This window comes from Cuculus canorus, chromosome 10 (assembly GCF_017976375.1).
Source record: "Cuculus canorus isolate bCucCan1 chromosome 10, bCucCan1.pri, whole genome shotgun sequence".
NCBI lineage: Eukaryota > Metazoa > Chordata > Aves > Cuculiformes > Cuculidae > Cuculus > Cuculus canorus.
This window is the reverse complement of record NC_071410.1, coordinates 9,712,967-9,734,476: the sequence shown is the minus strand read 5'-3', so window position 1 is coordinate 9,734,476 and position 21,510 is coordinate 9,712,967. Positions and strand designations below refer to the sequence as shown.

The following is a 21,510-nucleotide window of genomic DNA, read 5'->3' as shown; positions in this document are numbered from 1 at the left end:
TGCGGGGAAACGGGAGAGCCGGGACGGAGAAAAAGGGGAGGGGGGGAAAAAGAGGGGGGAAAGGGGAGGGGGGGGGGAAGGGGAGGGGGGGAAGGGGAGAAAAGGGGAGGAGGAGAAAAAGGGGAGGGGGGAAAAGTGGGAAAAGGGGAGGGGAGGTTGGAAATAGTGATGCCCAACTCACCCCTCTTCGGGGTCTGTCTATCGCTCCGTTCATTTATTGACATAAATAGGTAGGAACAAGTTAAACCGACCCCCATTCCCCTTTCCAAATTCAAGGTCCTGCTGCAAAGTGACCGATGCAGAGTCCCACCGCTCCCCTCGTACACCTCTGCAGACCACGTCAGAGAGTGACCGTGGTCCCAGCAGCCCCAGACACCCTCCCACCCTCAGCCCCTGCTCCCTCTTCCCCCCACGCAACAGGCCCCAACTGCTGCGCAGGGTGCCAGCACCCTGGCCCGCAAGCATCAAACTAGCAACAGGGACAGGGCTCGTGTCCAGCACTGGGGTGGGAAGAGCTCAGGATCCCCCCTCTATCTTGTGAAAAGCCACCTCCCCTGCACCCCACTTCCTATTCCTCAAGCCATGCAGCAGGGCAGCAGCACTTTAAACAAGGTTTTCCACTGTGAGCTGCAGAGCTGCTGCTGACGGGCAGAGAGTACCCACCCTTCCCCTGCACCGAACAGGGACTTAAATGCCCACACTCTCCAAACCCCAGGGCAGAGGCCTTAGCACCAGCACTGATAGATAAGGACTTGGCCCAGAGGCGCAGGCCAGCCTCAGGAAACCCCTGGAAAGGCTTCAGTTCCTTTCTGCCAGTGGGAACTGGGAACCCAGTTCCAGGTCTTTTCAGCTGAGGGCAGTTGTGCACCACACAAGGAGCCAGGAAGTCCACGGCGAAGCTCAAGAAGGAGTCTACAAAGGAAAGGAGCCTTGAAGCTGGCCTGAGTGCTTCCCACTTGATCTGTGCAGGGCTCTGTCTGTCCCTCCCCATGGCTGATGAAGACTGGAGGGGTCACTCTTGCATCAAGCTGTTGATCTTTGTGAGCAGCACATCTGTTTCGGACTCTGGGAAGACAGAAAAACCAGTCATCGCAGGCAGCCACCATACCACAGGGACAGACAAAGAAGCCTGAAAAACAGGTTTGAAGAGACCTGGGGAATGTGGGATTCCCCAGCACTGTCCCACAGGGCTGTTTGCTAAGGGCAGGGCAGAAATGGAACTCCCTGGGCTGGGATTCCCTTCCCTCTCCTGGCCATTCCAAACTGCTCTGTCATGTTCAGCTGGAGAAAGCTGCCTGCATGCCAGGGAGAGTCCTGCAGGCGCAGCCTGGCTCCAAAGGAGGGGAGCTCACACCCATGCGCACTCACCCGCTGACCGCGTTCTCTGGGAGCATTTCCTAGGAGATAGAATAGGATCGATGTTAGTGTCTGTCTAGCCTCCCGCTTCCCTCCCCAGAGCTCCCAGCTGGAGACTGTGGTGCCCCACAGGACACACAGTCCCCTACAGATCTTCTCTCAGTGCCTGCAGCACTGGTAAAGGAGCAGGGCTTCAGCCCACCGAGCCTTGGGGTGCAGAGCAAGCTAGTAAGCATGAAAAAAGGCACCCCAGCAGCTTGAGGAAAGATCAGGCCAGTTTTTCAGCTGCAGCCTGATCATAAAAGCTGCCTCCACAGACTGCTGTCTCACTTAGCCAGACAAGGAGAGGATCCCCCAGAATCCGAGTGCAGAGAGGGGGGGCAGCAGATTCTACCAGGTTTGGGTATGTACCAGCCACTCAGGGCACACTACAGCCTCCCCAACAGACCTGCCCTGGCTGGGGGGAAGGGATCAAACGTACTTCATCAAGACGAAGGCCCAGAGAATGACAAGGAAGGAAACGCAGTCTACAACAATCCAGATCATGAGGTATGTGCTTCTGGGCTGCAAAGCAAGATGAGCCATGAACACCAGCCAGGGGTGGTGTGCCGGTGGCACAGCCAAGCCAAGACCCTTTTGCAGGGTCACGTGTCCCCATGCCAGCACAGCACTGAGCAAAAGCCACCCTCCAGGCAGGTGGCTGCCCAGGGCTGCTGCAGAAGAGGGACCCACAAGTGCCTGAGGCACAGGGCTGTGAGACAGGGTAAAGTATGGAGGGGTCACTTACGAGCAGCCAGATAGGGTGTTTCATCTCCTTCAGCACCTGGCAGGCGTTGGTGGTGACAGAGCTTACCCCAGAGCACCACAGCACAGAGAAGAGCCAGGGCTGGTTCACCACATACAAATTGACAGAGATGTTGTCCTGGCGGTACTCCCTGCAGAGGGACAGCCATGGTCAGAGCAGCAGATGGAAGGATGCCGGCACACTCAGTGTACAGCCAGAGAGGACTGTATATCTGGGATGTGATCCAGCATTTGCAGCCACACAGAACAACTGTCTGGAGGGCCAGGCCCAGGGCAGATTTGCTGGCAAGGCAGAGGACTGCAGCCAGCTCCTTCCCCTGCAGCAGCCCTGCCTGGTAAGGCGTGCTTGTCTGCAAGGCTGTAGCACACCCCCTGCCCTTCCCAGCAGTGCACCAGCACTCAGTCTCAGCTGGCCCTCACATCTGCTGGCCCCTGGGACAGTGCCCAGGCCCACAGCTCCCAAGCTCCTGGGAACAGGGCTCTCACCTGATCTCTTCAGAGCTCACGTCCTGGTAGGGCAGATTGACATGCCACAGTGGCTCCTTCTCATTCTGGAGTCTCTTCCGGCCATAAACTTGCTGAAGGCCTGGGGCTTGCTGTTTGACCTGTTCCCTGAACCCATCCGGCAGCCAGAGGACCTAAAAACAAGACCCAGAGAGCACTTGCAGAGAAGAAGTGCTCCAGAGAGCTTGCTCTCTTCTGATATTGAGGGGCTGTCTTCCAATTGAGAGAGGCAGATTTAGACTAGACATTAGGAAGAAATTCTTCACCATGAGAGTGGTGAGATACCGGAACAGGTTGCCAAGGGAAGTTGTGGATGCTCCATCCCTGGAGTTATTCAAGGCCAGGTTGGATGGGGTCTTGGGCAGCCTGACTTCGTGGGATGTCCCTGCCCATGGTAGGGGAGTTGGAACTAGATGATCTTTAAGGCCCCTTCCAACCCTAACTATTCTATGATTCTATGATTTCCTTGCAGGTCCAGGCACACATGGCCTGCTCAGACAGCTGCTTCCTGCCCTCCTCTTTACGCTAAGCTTCTCCATAAGGATTTCAGCCAGGATGGTCTCCGAAGAGCTTGCCCCAGCCAAGAAGTAAGCACAACAGACTCACTGAGGGGAGAAAGCAGTTCTAGCCTAAGAAAGCTGCAACAATTATGTCCTTTCTGGGTCCTTGAATGGACTGAGCAGTGCATCTTCTTGGCCCCAACTCCGCACTGAGAATGCACCTTGGATCAGCACTACAGCACAAATCCGTGCTGTGTCCCCTCCTGCTCTGCATTCCCAAAAAGGGAAAGCAATTTGGGTGCTAATTCATCCCCTCAGGGCAACACGCGTCCTCTGCTGCAGCTGGTGGATGAAGTGGAAAGACAACACAGGAGGTTGCAGCAGGAGTTCAAGAGCTGCAGGGAGAGGTGTGGCGCAATGTGGGGAGGTAGAAGCCCAAGCATTGTTTTCCTGTTCTTGCTAGCACTGTTGGTCCACTCCCTAAACTGAGTCACTGTTTACTCACCAGAGTGGCCAGTGCAGGGGAACCAGAATACTTGGAGGGGTCTGGAGCTGTAAGCATTAACCCCTAATTACTGGCAACTTCTCCCAGCTAGAAACCCCCACACCTGGACAGGGTTCCCCATCAAGGGATCGCATATGGGGATGTGGTGTATGGGGTGACAAGGATGCTCAGTGGGGTCGGTGGGGCACCTCCCACCACAGCAGTGGTGTGACAGCAGGGCCTGGCAGTGGTGGGGCGGTGCCCAGCTCACCTGCTGCGGTGGGATGCCTGACTGTAAAATCACTTGCAGGGTAGCATTGACAAAACTCTGGTAGTCACTGTGGTTCTCAGGCCGGAGGTCAAACATGATTGAGATATTGCTCTGCTTGGCTTCCTTGAGCACCTGTTCCAGGGATGGGATCCTCTGTTTAGTTGCCTCGTTGTGATCTTCAGCAGAAAGAGTCTGCACAGTGGGAAATGGCCTCCGCTACAAGGGGGAGAGGGAATTAGTCATTATAGGCAGAACCTATGTAATCTTCCACCTCCCAAACTGTGCCCATCTCTGGCTCTTGGTTTCTTACACTGGCTTCTCCACATGCTCTCCAGTGCAGACAGGCACAGGAATCCTTCCCCTGCAAATCCACAGGGTACCTCTACCCTTCTCCTCGCTAACAGTAAAGTTCAAGCAGCCCCACCAACGCCTGTGGGGATTCAGAGCAGCTCTGAAGTTGGTTAGTCACGTTTTGGGAAGAGCCTTGCCACAGCTGCCTTCAAGCCCAGGCAGGCTGTGCAGCTCAGAGAAAACACACTACATCTTCCCTCAACCTGCCTTCTCCATGACTCAGCTCAGGAGTCAGAATGAACCCCAACTTGGGGTGTAACCACACCCAAGAGATTTGTGCAGGCATGGAATTGCAGCACTGGTCCTGACAGACACCTGGACAGCATGCAGAAGCAAGTGGGAACCTTCTCCAGGGCAGGACTTCACCCACAGATGCACCCACCCCTGACCAGCCATCCCCAGGGGCATCCTGACCTCCAGGAACCAGCTACCAGCATCCAGCTGCTGGAGGTCTGTCCAGTTAAAGGCGGTGCTGTTGAAGGTAGCCCTCTCAGGGAATACAGCCTGCACGTTGGTGGTCCTGATGAGTTCTTCATCATGCATGAGGAATGGGACTCCATCAGCACTGGCAAAGAAGCAGAGAGGGAAGTTCTGTGTTGCAAGCTGTGTGTCTCCTATCCCAGCACTGGTATTTCGTTGGCCTCCCAGCCACCCAGCTAAGTAACCCCCACCCTTATGCCTACTTGTGGTCCTCTACATGAGAAGGTGAGTGCTCAGTAGGAACAGAGGACCTGGAGACCAAGCCAGGAACCAAGTAGTTCCTTGCTCACTGCAACACCTCTCCCCATAGCAGGATTACATGAGATGAACTAGAGCCAGGATCTGTTTTCCAAGCATTGCCCCTCCCCCTGACAGTGCCTCCCTCCTTATGCCCTTGAAGGCAACCTGCGTGGGGAGGACAGAAACCCAGTACCTCTCCCAGAACATTGGGACATCAAGCTGAAGCCAGTCAGCTTGGGAAGGTAGGAATGGCGGAGGTCTTTGAACAGGGCTGCCTCCAAATACAGGGTGTATCAGTCCTCCAGGTGTGTTCCAGAATGCCCCATGTGGGAGCTGACATTGCAGGATACACAGGCCCCTTCCTCCCCCTGATTCCCTGTTGCCCCTTTACCTCACCATGACGTCTGTCTCAAAGACTTGCACATCACAGTTGACCGCCTTGTGCAGTGACATGAGGGTGTTTTCTGGGGCCAGCTGTAAAAGAAACAGTGTTAGCGCAGAGGGCATGAGCAGAAAGGGGCAGGAGGCAGGCACTCGCCCTGCCTGTCTGCACCCAGCAGCTTGGCTGGGCTCTAGGGGAACGATAGTGAGAGGAGGGTGACCCCGGTAGGGTTGGGCTGGAAAAGGGCTGGGTGCAGACAGCTAGCGCCTGCCTAGCCCCTGCTTTCCAGCCCACACTACACAGCCAGGCTTTCTACTGAGAGTTATCTGCTTCTGACCCAGCAGCGCTCAGCAAGCAGCTCTGGCCTGTGGCTGCTGTGCCCACCCTCCTCACCTTGCACTCACCCATCCACCACCCCTGTGCTGCCCTGGCTGGTGTGGGGACGTCTCTACTGGGCTGGCCAGAGCTCACCCAGCCCTGCAACAGCAAGGATTTGATACTGGTGCCCCAAAGCCAGGCACAGCCATTGTACAGCCTGGCTTTCATTGACAGAGCAGCCTGCTCCATGCACCCCAACCACTGTGCCAGGATGCTGATGGGGCTGGTGATTCACCATGGGGGCTCCTCGGTGGCCAATCAGGGCTGGCTTGGGGGGAAGCTGATTCTCCTCCATGATGCAAGGGGAGGTGATTCCCAGGGGAACCAGATACAGCGCAATCATCACCATCCAGTAGACAAGCAGCAGAAACACCTTGAGACCTGCAAGCAGAGTCAGAAAAGGTAGAGGAGTGAGGTAAAGAGGAAGTATTTACAGGCTGTTAGGAATAAAGCAAGGCTGCTTCACCTGGCATTAATTTATGATTGTCCTAGGTCAGGTATTTCATCCCCACCCTCAGGAACACTGCAGATTTATTCTTGGCCCACTATATGTCCTTGCACCCTAATCCGGCACTTCTACAGGACTCAGTCCGGCATCCATAGCACTCCTTCAGAACAGGCTGAAGCTGCATTAAGGGCTGGGTATGAGAGGCAGCAACTAAGAGCAACCTTTACTACCAGACTGAGTCCTAGGGACCTGTTCCCACTGCACCAATGCTCTCTGTACACCACTCTGCCACGACTGCTACTCAGTTGGGTGGTAGGAAGCAGGGCACCAGTCGAGGTGGGTAAGTGGAGACCTTGGAGGGGGATTACCTGTGTTGCGGGTGCGGTAGATGAAGCTGGCCAGGGGCCAGGCAAGGAGTGTCATTCCCCCCACGATTCCAAAGTGCAGGAAGGGACCTGTTGCCTGGGGAGGCAAAGGCAGAGTGTGAGCTGGCACCAGTCTAATCCCTGTCCCCTAAATCCACATGCTCCAATGCCAGGGATCTGCCATTGCAGCCAGCACTGCTGGAAGAGCCACAGTGCCAGGGAGGAAAGGAGAGGCTCCTGGGGACTGAACAGAATCCCCACTCTGGTCCAGCCACTGTTAATCACCCTGGCTGCAGCTGCTTCAGGTAGGACGGAAATAGCAGAAGGAACACCTTGCCTGGCCAGACAGAAGTCAAGGACAGGGACCCATGGCACACAGCCAGGCTGGGGGCTTGCAGGCACCACCCTTCAGCTCATCCCCACAGGCCAGGTACTGGGTACTGCGGGGGAGTCTCTGGTATCGAGGTGACTCACCTGAAGGGAGATACGTGCACTTTTCCACTCCTCCGCCCACTTTATTCCCAGCCCTGTGAAGGCTGCAGCCACCACCAGGGCAGTTAAGATCAGCAGGGTCTGTAGGGCAAGGCACAGTGCAGTTAGGGGAGCACACAGCATCCTGCAGGCCAGTTGGGCTCTGCCCTAGCAGGGCAGGCAGAATCATCCTCATCCTCTCCTCCTAAGCCCCTGCAAGTCCCAAGACCCCACTTCCCCTGCTTGGGTTTGCAGCTGAGCTCTGTACCACACGCTTTAAGAAAGGGGAAGATTCCCATCCCAGAGACATGTGGCTGGAGGACTAACAGCTGCAGCCTAGCTCAGAGGGGACACAAAGCCACTCAGTGGGATCACAGCAGCCACATGTGGCCTCACTAGGCTTGTTGCAGCTTCACAAGCTGCAAGAACAGCTGGGTCTTGCACCCATCTCCCTTCACACCCAGACTTTTACCTTGTGCAGCCAGTGTAGCTTCAAGGGCTGACCGCAGAGCTGCAAGCACAAAGCAAGGACCTGTGAGAAAAAGAGGAGGTATCAGAGCTGGGCTGTGCCACACACCTCAGCCCTCTAAGGGTGCAGGACTCAGCCACAGGAGCTCTGTCACCCTGACACAGGAAGGGTTTCTGCCCATGCTCAGGCTGACACAGCTCCAGGAGGCCAGATGATGCACAGGGCACAGCAACCAGCCTGTACTCAGCATAGCTGCATAGACCTACTAGCCCAGGTAGGATCAGCAGGGCTCACCAGCAGCACAGCAGAGTAGGTGACCAGCACTGTTGTAACTATCAGCAGGAGCAGGGACCAGTCTAGCCACAACTTCGTCTGCTTGAAGATGAACCTGCCGGCAAAGGGGATGGTTAGAGGGGTAGGAGGGACATGGGGAGCAAGGCTGGACACGGGATCTTACTCACTCATTGAAGTTGTGGAAATCATTGAGGATGATGATGGCGAAGTAAAGCCACACCAGTGTGAAGAGGAAGACACAGAAGAGGGAAAGGAACCAGCTGTAGTCACACTGAAAGGCAGAGATGACAGTGATGCACACACCTGCAGGGTACCTAGCCCGTGGCCAGGTTTTAAGACCCCTGGGGAGCACCCACCCTGCAACAGGGTGCACGGGGGGGTCACAGCAGGCACTGGCCTCATTGGTCCAGGTGCTGAACTGCCCCGTGGAGAGGGAACAGAGCTCCCCAGGAGAGCTCTTTTGGCTGGACACCTGCTGCAGGAAGATGGACTGGCATCTCCTATAACAAGCTAAAAAGCTGCTTACGCCAGGCTGGAGAGGAAGCCTCTGTGCCAGGACTGCCTGCCTTCCCATGCAGCAGCACATAGGAGCAGGCTAGGACTTTGGACAGGTGAAGAGGTAGGGAACCAGGTCCTGTTCCCTTCTAGCTGGGTATTGTGTGGGCTGGGTGGAGAGGCGTGCTGTGCCTCAAAGCCGCCACTGCAGCGGTGAGCCTGCAGACTGCTCCTGCCTGCCCAGATGAAGCCAGGTCTAGCTTCAGGGTCTCCAGCCCTGCATACAGAGGGAGGCGAGAGGTGCCACAGGTGCTGAGCAGGACACTTAGTAGCCCAAACTAGCTTGCACATTCCAGGCAAGACAGGGCAAGCAGCGGCACGGCCGCTCCCATGGGAGTGGGAGACCTCAGAGAATCCCAGGGCCTCACCCCTCCCAGGTTACAAATTGCTGGGACACCCCCTTCCAGCACCCTATTGGCAGGTGCCGCACCCAGCCCAGGAACCAAACCGTGCCTCCCACGTGCCTTGCCAGGCATTCAGCACCCCAGGACCTGCTTGCTATGCTCAGCCCTTAGGGAGTGCGGTGTTCTGCTCCAGGCACGTGCGAGCTCTGCCGCAAACGCATGCTCATCCAGGCAAGGGACAGACATGGTTCAGCCTTCCTGCTTCCAGTGTGCTGCTCTACCTTTCTTGCCACCCAGCAGGAGCAGACAACTCACCCTCTCACTGCTCTAGGCTAGGTAATCCCTGGGCAGAGAGAGTAGCAGGTAGCACCCCAGCTCACTTGGGGCTCAACCCTGGGGAGCAGGACCAGTGGCAAGGGGTCAGCAGCCCAATATCCAGGCTGAGCTCTCCCCAGCGGGAGCCCTTCCCTAACCCAGCCTTCCATACAAGGGCTGGCCAGCCCCAGGTCAGCATCACCCGTGGTATCACCTTGGTGGTTCTCAGGCCCTTCCTCTTCTCCTTCTTGGCTGTGATCCACTGGCAGCTGTAGAGGCAGAGCAGGCAGGTGGCACAGGGGCGGCAGCAGCCAGCGGGGTCTGCCATATCTCTGGGCTGTCCCAAGCCAAAGGTCAGGCTTCCTACAGGGGATGCACACAGAGTGTTGGCACAGATCTCCCAGTACACATCACCCCCCTGCCCCATGGGCGTAGGGCACTGCAGCATCCTAGGTGTGGGTATCCTAGCAAGCAGCTATCCTGGAGCCCTGGGACATAGCGGGGCTGCTGGCCATGTCCCCAGGCAAGGTGTGGAGCCAGGGAAAGCTCAGGGTACAGCCCAACCTGTTCAGCAGGCTCCCCTGTAACCCGTTGCTCAACAAGCCAGAGCAAGCCCAGGGCTGGCAGAGAGGTAACCAGCCCACGGTTCAGTGCTTTGCCTGGAAGCCGGAGCCACCATGTGGGCTCACTGGCCAGCTTGGCACATCATCGCACTCAGGCTGCCCAGCGGTAGCCCAGCTGCAAGGACCGTGAATGCCCAGGGCTCCTGCTGTGCAACTAGGGGTACATGTGACAGCTTGGGAAGTCACATGTAACCCTGTGACAGCAGGGTACCTCAAGTCCAGGTACCCTGCAAGGCAGCACAATCCTGGCAGGTCTCCAGCTAAGCGGTTCCCAAGGGAACTGAAAGAGCTGCAGCTGAGCAGGTGCTGGACGGTTGTTGGTCCAAGTGCTATGGGCAGGGGAGCAGCAGTTAGGAGGTGGAAAACCCATTGCTACAGCCCTTGCCACTCAGGCTGGATGCAGGGCTACTACTGGGTTACCCATGGGCAGGAGAGAGGGCTAGGACACCTTGCTGTGGTCCTCACACTCCTAGTGCTCCACTGGAGGAAGCAGGGAGCCTCAAACAAGGCCTCCCTTCACCCACTCCATGAAACCCCACGTTTACTACTGCTTGCCCTGCTGCGGAGCTGCTCCCCCTCCTTAACCCAACCTCCCCAACAGGCCAGGCACTCCATGCGACACTACCACCCTGCAGATCAGGTCAGACTCTCAGTTCACTGTGACCACTGAGCCAGGCACGGGAGCCAGCCAACCACATCCTCCCAGCCACATCCTCTCCAATGCTGGCGGTAAGGGTGTGCCTAGCAGGGCCAATTCCCATCCCAACCTGGGCTCTGGAGAGCCGGAGTAGAGCTAGCCCAGGCTTTCCCAGTGCCAGTCAGCCATACCGTAGTAGCTTTGCCATGCCTCAGCTATGGTAAAGGTCAGCCTGGTCTTTCCCCGTGACACAGCACCAGAGCATGGCACCTCAGTACCGAATACCACCAGTGTTTTGGTCTCCAGGGCTGGGGTACAGAGTGGCCCCCAGCACCTACACAGAGCAGTGACTGCTGAAGCACACACCGCCAGGTACCAATGCAAAAGCAGGACCCCATACCTGCCCAGCTGGCTTCTGCGGGCTAGGAGAAGCCTGGGTGCTGTCATCAGCAGGTCCAGCCAGCCAAGGTGCAGAAAGTGCTGAGCAGCACAGAGTACCCACACCTGCTGCCCGCTCTGTCTTCTAGGGATCAGATCAACAGCTGTGATCTGCTTAGTGACTGCACCCAAGACAAGTGCAAGGAAGCTGTGGAACCAGACAGTTTCCCTCCCGATGCCCAGGGACTCTGTCTGCAGGCTCATATCCCTGCTGTTGCCAGAAACAGAGGCACCACTTCCACCAGGGAGCAATGGGCTCAGCCAGCACCCCCGAGACTCATCCTGTGTCCCCCTTGCCCCTCACCAGTGCCAGCAGCTGCTCGGGGAAACCCTGCCATCGCCCTGGTCCCCGGCTGGCTCCCACGCAGGGTACAAAGTACAGTAGGAGTGGCTGTGGGCAACAGCTGAACTTCAGCAGTCAGCTGCTCTGAGAGGCTGTCACTGCCAGCACTGGAGCTCGGCAAAGCAGTGGCACGGGACTTGCTACAAATCTATGCCCGTAGTGCTGTCTGGAGGGTTCGGAGTAAAAATACCACCCTGTTTCCCAGCTCATAGCGGAACTGCAGCGGCACCAGTTATTATGCCACATCCCTGCATAGGGCACAGGTCCCAAACAGAGCTGGGCTGGGCACGCAGCAGACCCTGCTAAGCTCCAAAGGAAAAGCTGCACAGTGGGAGCTTAAATTCCATTTGGAATTCCTTCCTTCAGCTCCCACCAAACATACCCCTCCAGGACAACCCTGGCCCTAGTGTGGTGGTCACAGGGTGCTTGAGGAGGTGACAAACCCAATGCTATCGTCACCGACAAAGCAGCAAGCGCTTGCAGCCCTTCAGGGACCTTTGTGTCACGCAGGAGCCCAGCCACCCCAGGCTGTGTGCCACCAGCTGGGTCAGCAGGAGCTAGCAGCCAGCCCCACTGTCCCCCCATGACCTCACACGAGGAAAGGCAGAGCTCCTGGGTCAGCATAAGGAGCAGGATGACCCCAAAGCAGCGAGAGCAGCACAGCCTGGCCCAGACCCACCACTCCCAGCCTCACACCCCACATTTCCCCCCTGCAGTTGGGACTCCCTGTCCCCACTCTCTGGAACGTGGGAACGGCATGGGCAGTCCCTTTCCTTCCCCCTCTCCCAGCTGCACGCAGGGCCAGGACAATCACCCCCTTGCTGCTCTGCCAGTGCTCCCATGGCAGCGTGGGACAATGAATGGCATGGGCTGCCACCCTGGGGCAGGGAGCCAAGCGGGCAAAATACCTGCGTCCTGCAGACGTTGTGTTCCAGCAGCTGGGACGCTGGCAGGCCAGGTGAGCACCAGGGCTGGGCGTCCCTGCGCAGCAGTGTGCTGAACTGCTGCCTGCTCACACACCCTCTTGGGTGTGTTTGCCGCCTGGCGGGGCTGGCGATGCTGCCTGCAGGTCTGTACAGGCTGGCAGAGGCGGGCTGCCCGCAGCGGGCACGGCAGACACAGGGCTGGGGGGGTCAGGGAGAGCCCCCACCAGCAGCTTTGTGCCCTGCTGACCTCGGCACAGCTTCGGCTTCGTAGCCACTGAGAAAGCAGAGAAGGGGCCCAGGGGGGCGTCACGCGCTGCAGCGCAGAGGAGTTTGCAGGCAGCCCACGCTCCAGACAGATTAAGGGAGGGGGGGAAGGCAGACGGAGCTTCGTGCATTGCTGGTCCTTCAAACAAGGGGGTGTGGGACCCTCTTTGTCAAAGGGAGACTTTACCCTTCTTGCAGAGGAAGCCTGAGACAGACGTATCCTAGGCCACCACAAACGACACTCACTCAGGCATGGTCTGAAGGCAAAAGCACAGAGGTAAAACTGGTTTCTTGTCTTAAGCCAAGAGAAGTATGTGAACATTGCTAAAGCAGCAGACAAACAAGGCTCTGAGACAGGGTGATGCCCTCCATTTCCCTGCAGCACAGCCTAGCTGCGTGCCCCCGCTCTCTGCTCCAGGTCTAAGCAAAGGCACAGCTCCTGGTGAGCCAGGATGCACAACAGGCACTCAACCTTTATCAGCAACTTGCTCCATCATTGCCTGGAATCTCAGGGGACCTCTGTTATCTCCTGCCACTTTCAAAGGAGCCAAGAAAGCTTATTTACAGGGAGATGATGGCATCCACCAGTGACACAGCAACTGCCAGGCTCGGCAGAAGCCTCAGCACTCACATCCTGTTCCATTTCATTATTGACAGCTTTGGCACAAAGCATTGAACAGCTCCATAAAAATGTGCTGATCAAGTACATCTGCAAGAATCATCAGCAGAGGGTCTGGAGCACTGCAGGAGGGGTTGTGTAATGAAGGAGTAAGATGAAAGCAATGCAATGGCCACGAACGTCCCTGGGACAAGCAAGCAGCCCCACATCACAAGTTTTGTCAGGTGTGGGGAGTTAGTGGTGAGGTTCACCTCCCACATCCGTGGGCTCTGCTGGCTCCAGCGTAGACCAACCGTGGTGCCACGGGGCAGAACACACCCGTGGGACTGTGCCCTGGGAGAGCCCCCATGATGCTGAGAGCCCATTTTATCAGATTAAAGATAGAGTTGGGGTTAAAGCTGTAGATTATAAGGAGATGAAGTGAGCACTGGGGAGAGGTGAAGGGCCATTTAAGCGAAGGGGGAGGAAACCCGAGCATGAATAAAGAGAACAAGGTGACACTGGAAGAGGGGAGGTTAGAGCAGAACTCCTGGAGACCCAAAAGCTGTAGATTTTAGGGATGCGAGGCAAAGCCCATGGGAGAGACACCCCTCAAGCCCAGGCAGAGCGAGCAGCGGGACCAGCGGCTCCCCCAAGGATGCCATCGCGGCTCTGTCCGCCGCCTCCCAGGCAGGAGCCCCTTCTCCCTTGACGAACCAACTCGGGCGCTGCGGAGAGAGCGAGGCGGGTGGAAGAGCGCCCGCCTCCACCACCAGAGGGCGCCGGGCCCGCACTCTGCGGCCCCGCAGCGCTACCGGATCGTGGCCGAGCGGTGCGGTCCTGCTCGGCGGCGCCCGGCCACGGGCAGCTACAGAGCAGCGGGGCGACGGCCGAGCCGCTCGTCCCATAGAAACCCCGGGGAAGCGGCAGCCATATCCTTTTCTCCCCGCCACGTGGAGTCTGGAAGCAGCCATAGTGAGTGAGGGCAGCGGCGTTATATACACGGTGCCCGTAAGGGGAGGGGGCACCATTTTGAGTACTGGCAGGCGCGGCGCTGCCCGGCCGGTGCCGCCGCACAGCCGCCAGAGGGCGCGCTCGCACCGCGCTGCCGACGGGTCCCGGGGCTGCCCCGAGCCGCCGCGCCTGCGGGGAACGAGTTGGGCTGAAAGGGACCGCGGAGCCCATCCCGTGCCACCCTCCTGCAGTGAGCGCGGGCACCGCCAGCTGCGTCAGGCTGCTCGGAGCCCCCTGCAACCATAGAATGGTTTGGCTTGGAAGAGACATTAACCATCATCCAGTTCCCCCCCTGCCATGGGCAGGGACACCACCCGCAGATCAGGCTGCTCAAACCCCATCCAACCCGGCCTCGAACACCGCCAGGGATGGGGCAGCCACAGCTTCCCTGGGCAGCCTGTGCCAGGGCCTCGCTGCCCTCATTGTGAAGAATTTCCTCATGACTACTATAAATCTGCCCCTCTCGAGTTTATACCCATTGCCCCTCATCCTATCCCCACAAACTTTTGTAAACAGACTCTCCCCAGCTTTCCTGTAGCCCCTTCAGGTACTGGAAGGTCGCTATAAGGTCTCCTCAGACCCTTCTTTTCTCCAGGCTGAACAACCCCAACTCTCTCAGCCTGTCCTCATATGGAAGGTGCTCCAGCCCTCCCATCATCTTCATAGCCCTCCTCTGGACCCTTTCCAACAGCTCCATATCCCTCTTATGTTGAGGATTGCAGAACTGGACACAGTACTCCAGATGGGGTCTCACAAGAGAGGAGCAGAGGGGCAGAATTGCCTCCCTCGCCCTGCTGGTGCCGAGGGCTCCAGAGCAGGACAAAGTATTCCAGGTGTGGTCTCACCAGAGCAGAGGGGCAGAATCACCTCCCTCGACCTCCTGGCAATGCTTCTTTTGATGTAGCCCAGGATACAGTTGGCCTTCTAGGCTGCAAGTGCACATTGCCACCTCATATCCAGCTTCTTGTCCGCCAGGACTTCCAGGGGTCCTTGTCCACAGAGCAGCTCTCAATCTCTTCATCCCCCACCCTGTGTCAATACTGAGAGTTGCCCCCGACCTAGGTGCAGTCACAGTTGAACAGTTAAAGTTAACAGGAACACGTAGTCAAGCTAGCTTAGCTTTACAGCTCGCTCACCATGAGCTCAGAAGTGCTAGAATTAGTTGAGAAGACAGAAAAGAGTGTCCCTGTCAGTACAGTTGAGTTGGCTTATGTACAACATCCAGTGTTGCATTGCTAGAAGTAGGGCTTATGCCCTGCCTTCACTTGTAAGCAATCTTTTAAATTCCAGTAGAGTAATAAAAACAAATGTCCAAAGGAATAATCTCGATAAGCAGGGAAACATGTTGGTAAGGTTCAGCTGAAGCTATCTCCTTAGACTTTTAACTCAGAGGGCAGAAAAGGTATTGTCAACATCTGGAAGGGACTTAATGGCTTTATGTTAGGTTGCTTTTTGTCAGCTGAACCAGTCACAAGCCACTCTTTTCAGAAAAGGATGTAAACCATTGTTTCATTTACTTCTGTTTTTCATTATGGCAACTGTAATCTGCAAGAAATATGACTTAAGTTTGACTGCTTAGGGCATGCTTTCCCTTTATGTAATCTCATATAGGACTCAAGACCTGGGATAAAAGGCAAAGTGATGCAGGTTTCTGTAAGCATTATTTCACACTTTCTCAGCTTGTAATAGATAACAAAAATTCAGTGTATCACCATTCCTCTGCTGTCGGCACTTTAAAAACCAGTGTGGTACAGATTCCTTCCAGTCCAGCTCATAGCTGTCCTGCTTAAATTGATAGGCCAACGCAAAGTTCTCTCCATCACAAATCTAAAAATCCTGACTTGCTGATAGTCTGCAGTAATACAGAACTTAATATGCTTTGAAGCTGCTTTGCATAGGCACATTAAGACATTAAGTTGTTAGAAAGAACTACTCAGAAGTTAAAATGTCCGGTTAAGAGAGACCATATGGATCATGGCACTAGTCCCAACAGTTAGGTTTACTTTTTCCTGAAGGACAGAAACTTAAGGAAGCTGTGGTGAACAAACTATAGATCAGAGATTTCTTTTTTTTCCCCCCAGAAGCAGGCTAGTTAAGCAGGTCAGGAACACAGATTGCGAGCGTATGGTTCAGCAGGAGAAAAACCTCTGCTGAGAGCCAAGAACTTTTAACTCCGAGTTTGCATGATACAAGGCAAATCACTTGACCCAGACTTTTCACAGGTGGTCCATATAGTTTTCATTTCTCAAGTACTTGAAAACAGCATGGGGCTGATTTTCCGGAGTGCTAATAATTCATTGGTGTAATTGAGATGGATGATAGGAGCTCCGAGGATCAACTGCTAATGAGTGTTAAGAGTTCAAGCTGCACAGTAACAGCAGATCTCAGACTGGGCACTGTACCAGCGCAGTGTTTAGCCCCACTGTTTTTGTGGGACTCTAACACTCCTCAAGAGTTTACATTTATTACTGTACAGAGAACACAGACTTTTACAAGAGCACAGTGCAGAAGCAGAAGGTAATCTGTTCAGTAAGCATTATACTGTATACATATAGTTAGAATTTTATTTTTTTTAGGCATAGTATCACGGCATATCTAAAGTTGATAATAAGGCAAACAAGACTTTTCTTGGGCTCCCTGAAAAAAAGGAGGAATTCAAACACGCAAGTCTTGCTTTCCTGTAAAAAAAATTAGTTCTCTGTCAGAGATCTGTCCCCTAAGATTTCTGTGCTATGCTTCATTGATGATTTCAGAGACTGATAAGGTTGGTTTTGTTTAGATGTAACTTTTTCTTTTTGGAAGTTGAGCTAGTTTAGAATTTGAAGATGTTTATAATTTGCTATTTCCTACTTGCCTTATTGCATACTTAACTGAAGCCACAAATTAACAAACTGAAGCCAAGTCTTAAGCATTACATTTAAGATGCATTAGAAGGGATGCTCACAGGGCATACTTGCACGCTATTTTGCATCTTAAGCTACGTATTTTTGGTTTTTGTATAATCTACAAAGGAAGATGACTAATTTAATTATAGCAGAACTGTTTTTCTAGTTAGTCTGTTTCCTTTATAGGGATAAATTAGCTTTACTGGAAGTTAGCTTTACTTATTGAATAGGGAAACACTGATACTCTGCAGATCTAGTTCCACTTCTCTGCACTGAAAAGAATACTTGAGCAGTATTAGTGGTTTATGTTATTTTCTGACCAATATTTGTGGCTTGTTTTGTAGAGAAAATATAATATACTTTGCCAATAAGCATAAAACATCTTATCTGCCATTTACTTCCATTGTTCTACTACAAAAACTTTTGCATTTAGCAATTTTTTTTTACTAACTTTTATAAGACTTATTATTTTTGCACTGGGATAAGCCTTTGCTGTAGAATGTTTGCTCCTAATGCATCTCTAATTTCTACTCAGAGTATATTTCCCCTCTTTCAGGATAAAATAAAGTCACTGCCAGATAACTATGTTAAGGCATACTATGGAACACAAAACATATTTGCTGCTCAAGTTGCTTCTTATTGTTTCAGAAGACTCTCAGTCATTAGTGCTCACTTATGTTACTATTAAGCCATACATGCTTTGTTACAGGATTTCTAGGAAGCTAACATCAGTCTAGATAGGATAAGACTCTGGGTCAGCGTTCATGTCAAAACCAGGCTTAAGTACTTGGCAAAGGAGAGCTCAATTCTAGAACTATAGCAAGCATCTATTCAGGTACAGCCCAAGCGCCTGCCCTGTAAGTGCTTGCTTTATGTTCAAGTATCAACACAGATAGTGGTTCAACTCAGTCCTTGCTCAAGGAGTACTGCTTCTAATCCCCTGTCACTCATGAGGTTCTGTCCTCTCTACTCAATAAACCTAGGCAGAGAGAACAAAGTCGCTTTCCATGTCTGTTTTACTATCACTTCCTTACTCTCAGAGAGGTTATTTGAGAACAAATAACACTTTTGAGAGTCATGATGTGCCACTAACAGCAATACTCACGTTTTACTTGCAATGCAACAACATTTTTCCTCATAACATGTACAAGCTGTTATTATCAGATAACTTTACAGAACTATTAGAGCCTTTTATTTTGTCTTCAAAGAGACAATACATTTATATTAGATATTTCTACAAAAGAAGCTTTCCCACAAGTGTGAGTTATCTACATCCTATATTTTACAATTACTATAAGCTATTTATTTAAATGCTCAGGAAAAAAAAAAAACAAACTCAAGAAAAAGCCTGAAACTAGTACACTTACCAGACACAAGCAGCTTTTTGTTTGAGGCTCTCTAGTACACATAAGCAGCAGCTGTTTGCCATTACCAAATTTATAGGATCAGCCTCCAGAACACTGTGTTGAGGGCAGGTTTATATAAAGGGCCCTTGCTAGGGAGTGGCAAGTTATTTAGTGAGGAGGTGCTATCTGTGTGTATCCTTCAGTGGTTAGGGTATAGCTGTATTGTAGTGAAGGCAGTAGGTAATTTTAATAACAGAGGAGTAGTTTTTATTTAAAGAAAAATAATGCTTTAGGTTTAAAATAGTTTAACTTTTTCTGTTTCCTGGCTACGTTCACTGGTTACTTATTTTCTTGTACCTATCTAAGGCTTTTTCAGTCCTAGATGTTGTTGGGTAAAGGCTCTATGAATTGTTTCACATAGGTAAAATATTATAGTATTTAAAGAAAAAAAAAAAGGCTTTAGCACTGCTTACTGTCTGTTTTCTTATTTGACCACTACAGGTATGTGCTACAAAGGCTGTGGGTAAATTCTAAGTGAATTTTCTTTTGAGTTTTAACTAGTCCAAAAGGTTATGGAGGATTTCTAGCTAGTGATCTGCAATTGCATTTTTTTCTATTTATTTTCTTAGAGCTGCTATGTAATTGGTATCTTTGGGGCTTGATACCTGGCTGCCTGTGGTTTCTCATGTTTAGTGTTTATGGACACAATGGTGATGTTTGCAGGGAAAAAAAAGTATCTGCATCTCACACTGCAGATGTTTGTAGCTTATGCTACAATCTTAATTAGTTTTTCTGCTTTTTGCTAAGTTATTGTTGGATTTTGCTGTTGAATTGTTTGATCCTTTGAATTGTTTTGAGCCCAGAACAGAATATGAGTTGCATTAGAAATGAAAACAGCTGTGTAATTCTTGTCTCCTGTGTTGCTGCAGTCATGCACTAATGCTCACTAAGAACTTATAGGCATCCCTGTATAGTGCTCACTACGTAAGATACTTACGCAGAGGTCTAATGTCTATTTGCAGAACTTACCTTTATTTTGAGAAGGTTCTTGAGTGCTCAGAAGAGATTCTGTTCCTATTTGGCAGAACTAGGCTGGTCCATCACTTGCAAATGCATGATGGGTTTAGAATTTGTGAAGCTCATGAAGAGGCTGCTCTGCCTTCTCAGTCACTGTAGGGTGATGCTGATGCAGGAACATTGCTTGCCTAAAGTCCTTATCTCCAGCACTGTGAAGAAAAGAAGCACACCTGGAAAAAAGTCTTTAAGTGCAAGTCCTGAGAGGACCTTCAAGAGTTGAAATGGATATTGAGGTGAAAAATGCCACTCTCTAAGGTTGCACCTATTGTACTTTGAGCTACCATCACAAATTATACCTCATCACCTTAGATCTTATACAGCTATGGGATGAAGTTGCCTCAGGTACTTGCACTTGCTTGTCTTGTCAGATACAGTTACAGACAGATGGTTATGAGGAGCTGAGAATATGCGTAGCTCAGCATGAGGGGCATTTGTCTTGGCACTCTAGTTGTTTTGTCACTGTCAGGCTTCGTTTCTAGGTTTACAGAAATACTGCATGTATTTGAAACAGTCCCTATGTGTGAAGGCTAGCATGGGGGAAAACAAAACATGTTTGTTTGCAAAACAAAAGTGATGGTGAGAAGAGTATAGAAGAATGCATTCAGGCTAACTATGAATGGATCAAGCTCAGAAGAGTGATGTGCAGTGTCTGAAGCGTAAGCTGAGTTTTCTGTTTGTATGATAAAATATTAGGAGAAAAACCTGCAAAACGTGGATGGATGTGGCTGTCTCCTTGTGTCCAGACTGAAGTGTGTGCAATACTGGCATTCTCTGTTCCTGAATGCTGTTGGTAATTTGTCATTTAAAAAATGGTGGAAAACCTGCAGAAAGCTTTTGGGTTACTTTATGGCGAAACTGAGGATTAGATGTAGCTTTGTTCTAGTCTAGTAGGTAGCAGAGTCTACTGCATGGCTCCTAATAGAGTGTAGTCCAAACTGTCCCCCCTATGCTTTGTGATGCCACAAGAGTCCTTGCTAGATCCTCCTTATCTTCATTCACATTTGTGATCATCAATTGATATGCTTGAACTGGACACCTGAATAAATGTTGGAGTGTTAGATTAGGCTAAGGATCACTTAAAATGGCTAGCTGCAAGTGCTGACTTACTCCTGTTCTGTGCTTTTGTTGTGCAAATACTTGTGCTAATTTACACTGCTTTGGCAGTCACTTCTGCAATATATAAATTACTTTCAGATAGCTAATTAAATATTGCAAGCATCCTCACTAGAAATGCTTTAATCTAATAAGAATGCTACTTGAGCTTACTGCTACCCAAAATGTATTTCCTTGAGTTATTCAATAGCTCTGTTCTTACGACAGCTATGCTGCTAAATGCTGTTAATGAAATATTTTTTCTAACTAAAAGCCTGTTATCATATCAGTCCTGCTCTAAATATTGAGAAATACAGGCTTTGCAGAAGCTGTGGCAGGTGAGAAATTCAACCCATGTTGAAGTTTAAATAGACATTACCAGAACTTTACAGCATAGCAGGTCTGCTGTGTACTTGGAAAACTGTATAAAGATTTCTCTCTGAACTCTCTGTTCAGTTTTAGTGTTTAAAAGTGAAGCTTTTCATATGTTCTAGGGCAATGAGTGATTTTTTTTTAATGCCCATCTGTGCCACTCACCTCCCTTAACTTTGCTGTCACTGAAATTGCCAAATATAAGTGAAGAGTCCCGAAAAGCAGACAAGTTCTATTGCTAACATTAGAAATAAATATCTGTAAGTGCTCTAACAACTGCTAGGCTCTAGTAAGCTTTAGTGCACAAAGATAACTGTTCCAGTTGCATCTTTCTTGTTTCTCTATTAAGTTTAAATGGTTATTGAAAAAAAAAATTCCTTCAAGAATGCGAGATCTCTCATCTTATCTGTGTGTGTACAAACACCTATATAAGGAAGAAAGAAGCTGCTTGAGATAAGCCCTTCTTGCAGCAAATATTTGATTTACCTGGAAGAGAGCTTACCTTGATGGTCTGCCCTGGATGATGGACAATGCAGTGATGTGATGGGTTTTTTTTTTTGCATGTCACATTCTTTGTTTTAAGATTATTTGGCACATTTGCTTGATTCAAAGCAAAAAATGGCAATCCTATTCTATCTGGCATGATGCATTAATTTTGAGCACGCCGAAGGCAATTTGCTGGTTATATGCAGGTGTGCTTATATCTTTCTTGTGATTTAATGCCTTGTGTCAGCTGTGATTGTGTGGATTAATTCAAATGATTGAGATAGTTGATTGAAGGCAAAGGAGGAGCTTCAGAACTGAAGTTCTTGTAAGAGCACGTGGTATGGTGTTTAGCTTCTTCCAAACTTAAATATTCGAAAAAATCCTCTGTGGATTAGTTT

The 21,510-nt window shown here is 51.5% G+C and overlaps 1 protein-coding gene across 2 annotated transcripts; it reads right to left on the bottom strand.

The window, feature by feature from the left end:
* Window positions 1-241: 241 nt before the first annotated feature.
* On the bottom strand, window positions 242-18,214 carry GDPD2 (glycerophosphodiester phosphodiesterase domain containing 2). 2 transcript variants are annotated; one of them, XM_054075997.1, is made up of 16 exons: window positions 11,961-12,579; window positions 9,226-9,374; window positions 7,965-8,068; window positions 7,798-7,891; window positions 7,507-7,566; window positions 7,038-7,136; window positions 6,567-6,660; window positions 5,986-6,131; window positions 5,382-5,464; window positions 4,685-4,835; window positions 3,920-4,135; window positions 2,647-2,798; window positions 2,144-2,291; window positions 1,838-1,920; window positions 1,369-1,397; window positions 242-1,065 (listed from the first exon to the last, which is right to left on the bottom strand). In XM_054075997.1, the coding sequence occupies exons 1-16, from the start codon at window positions 12,562-12,564 to the stop codon at window positions 1,013-1,015; spliced, it is 2,265 nt and encodes a 754-aa protein (XP_053931972.1). In that variant the 5' UTR covers window positions 12,565-12,579; the 3' UTR covers window positions 242-1,012. The 2 variants fall into 2 exon arrangements, with proteins under 2 accessions (XP_053931972.1, XP_009564195.2); XM_009565900.2 differs by lacking the exon at window positions 11,961-12,579 and adding an exon at window positions 18,107-18,214 and having other exon boundaries at window positions 248-1,065.
* Window positions 18,215-21,510: the final 3,296 nt, after the last annotated feature.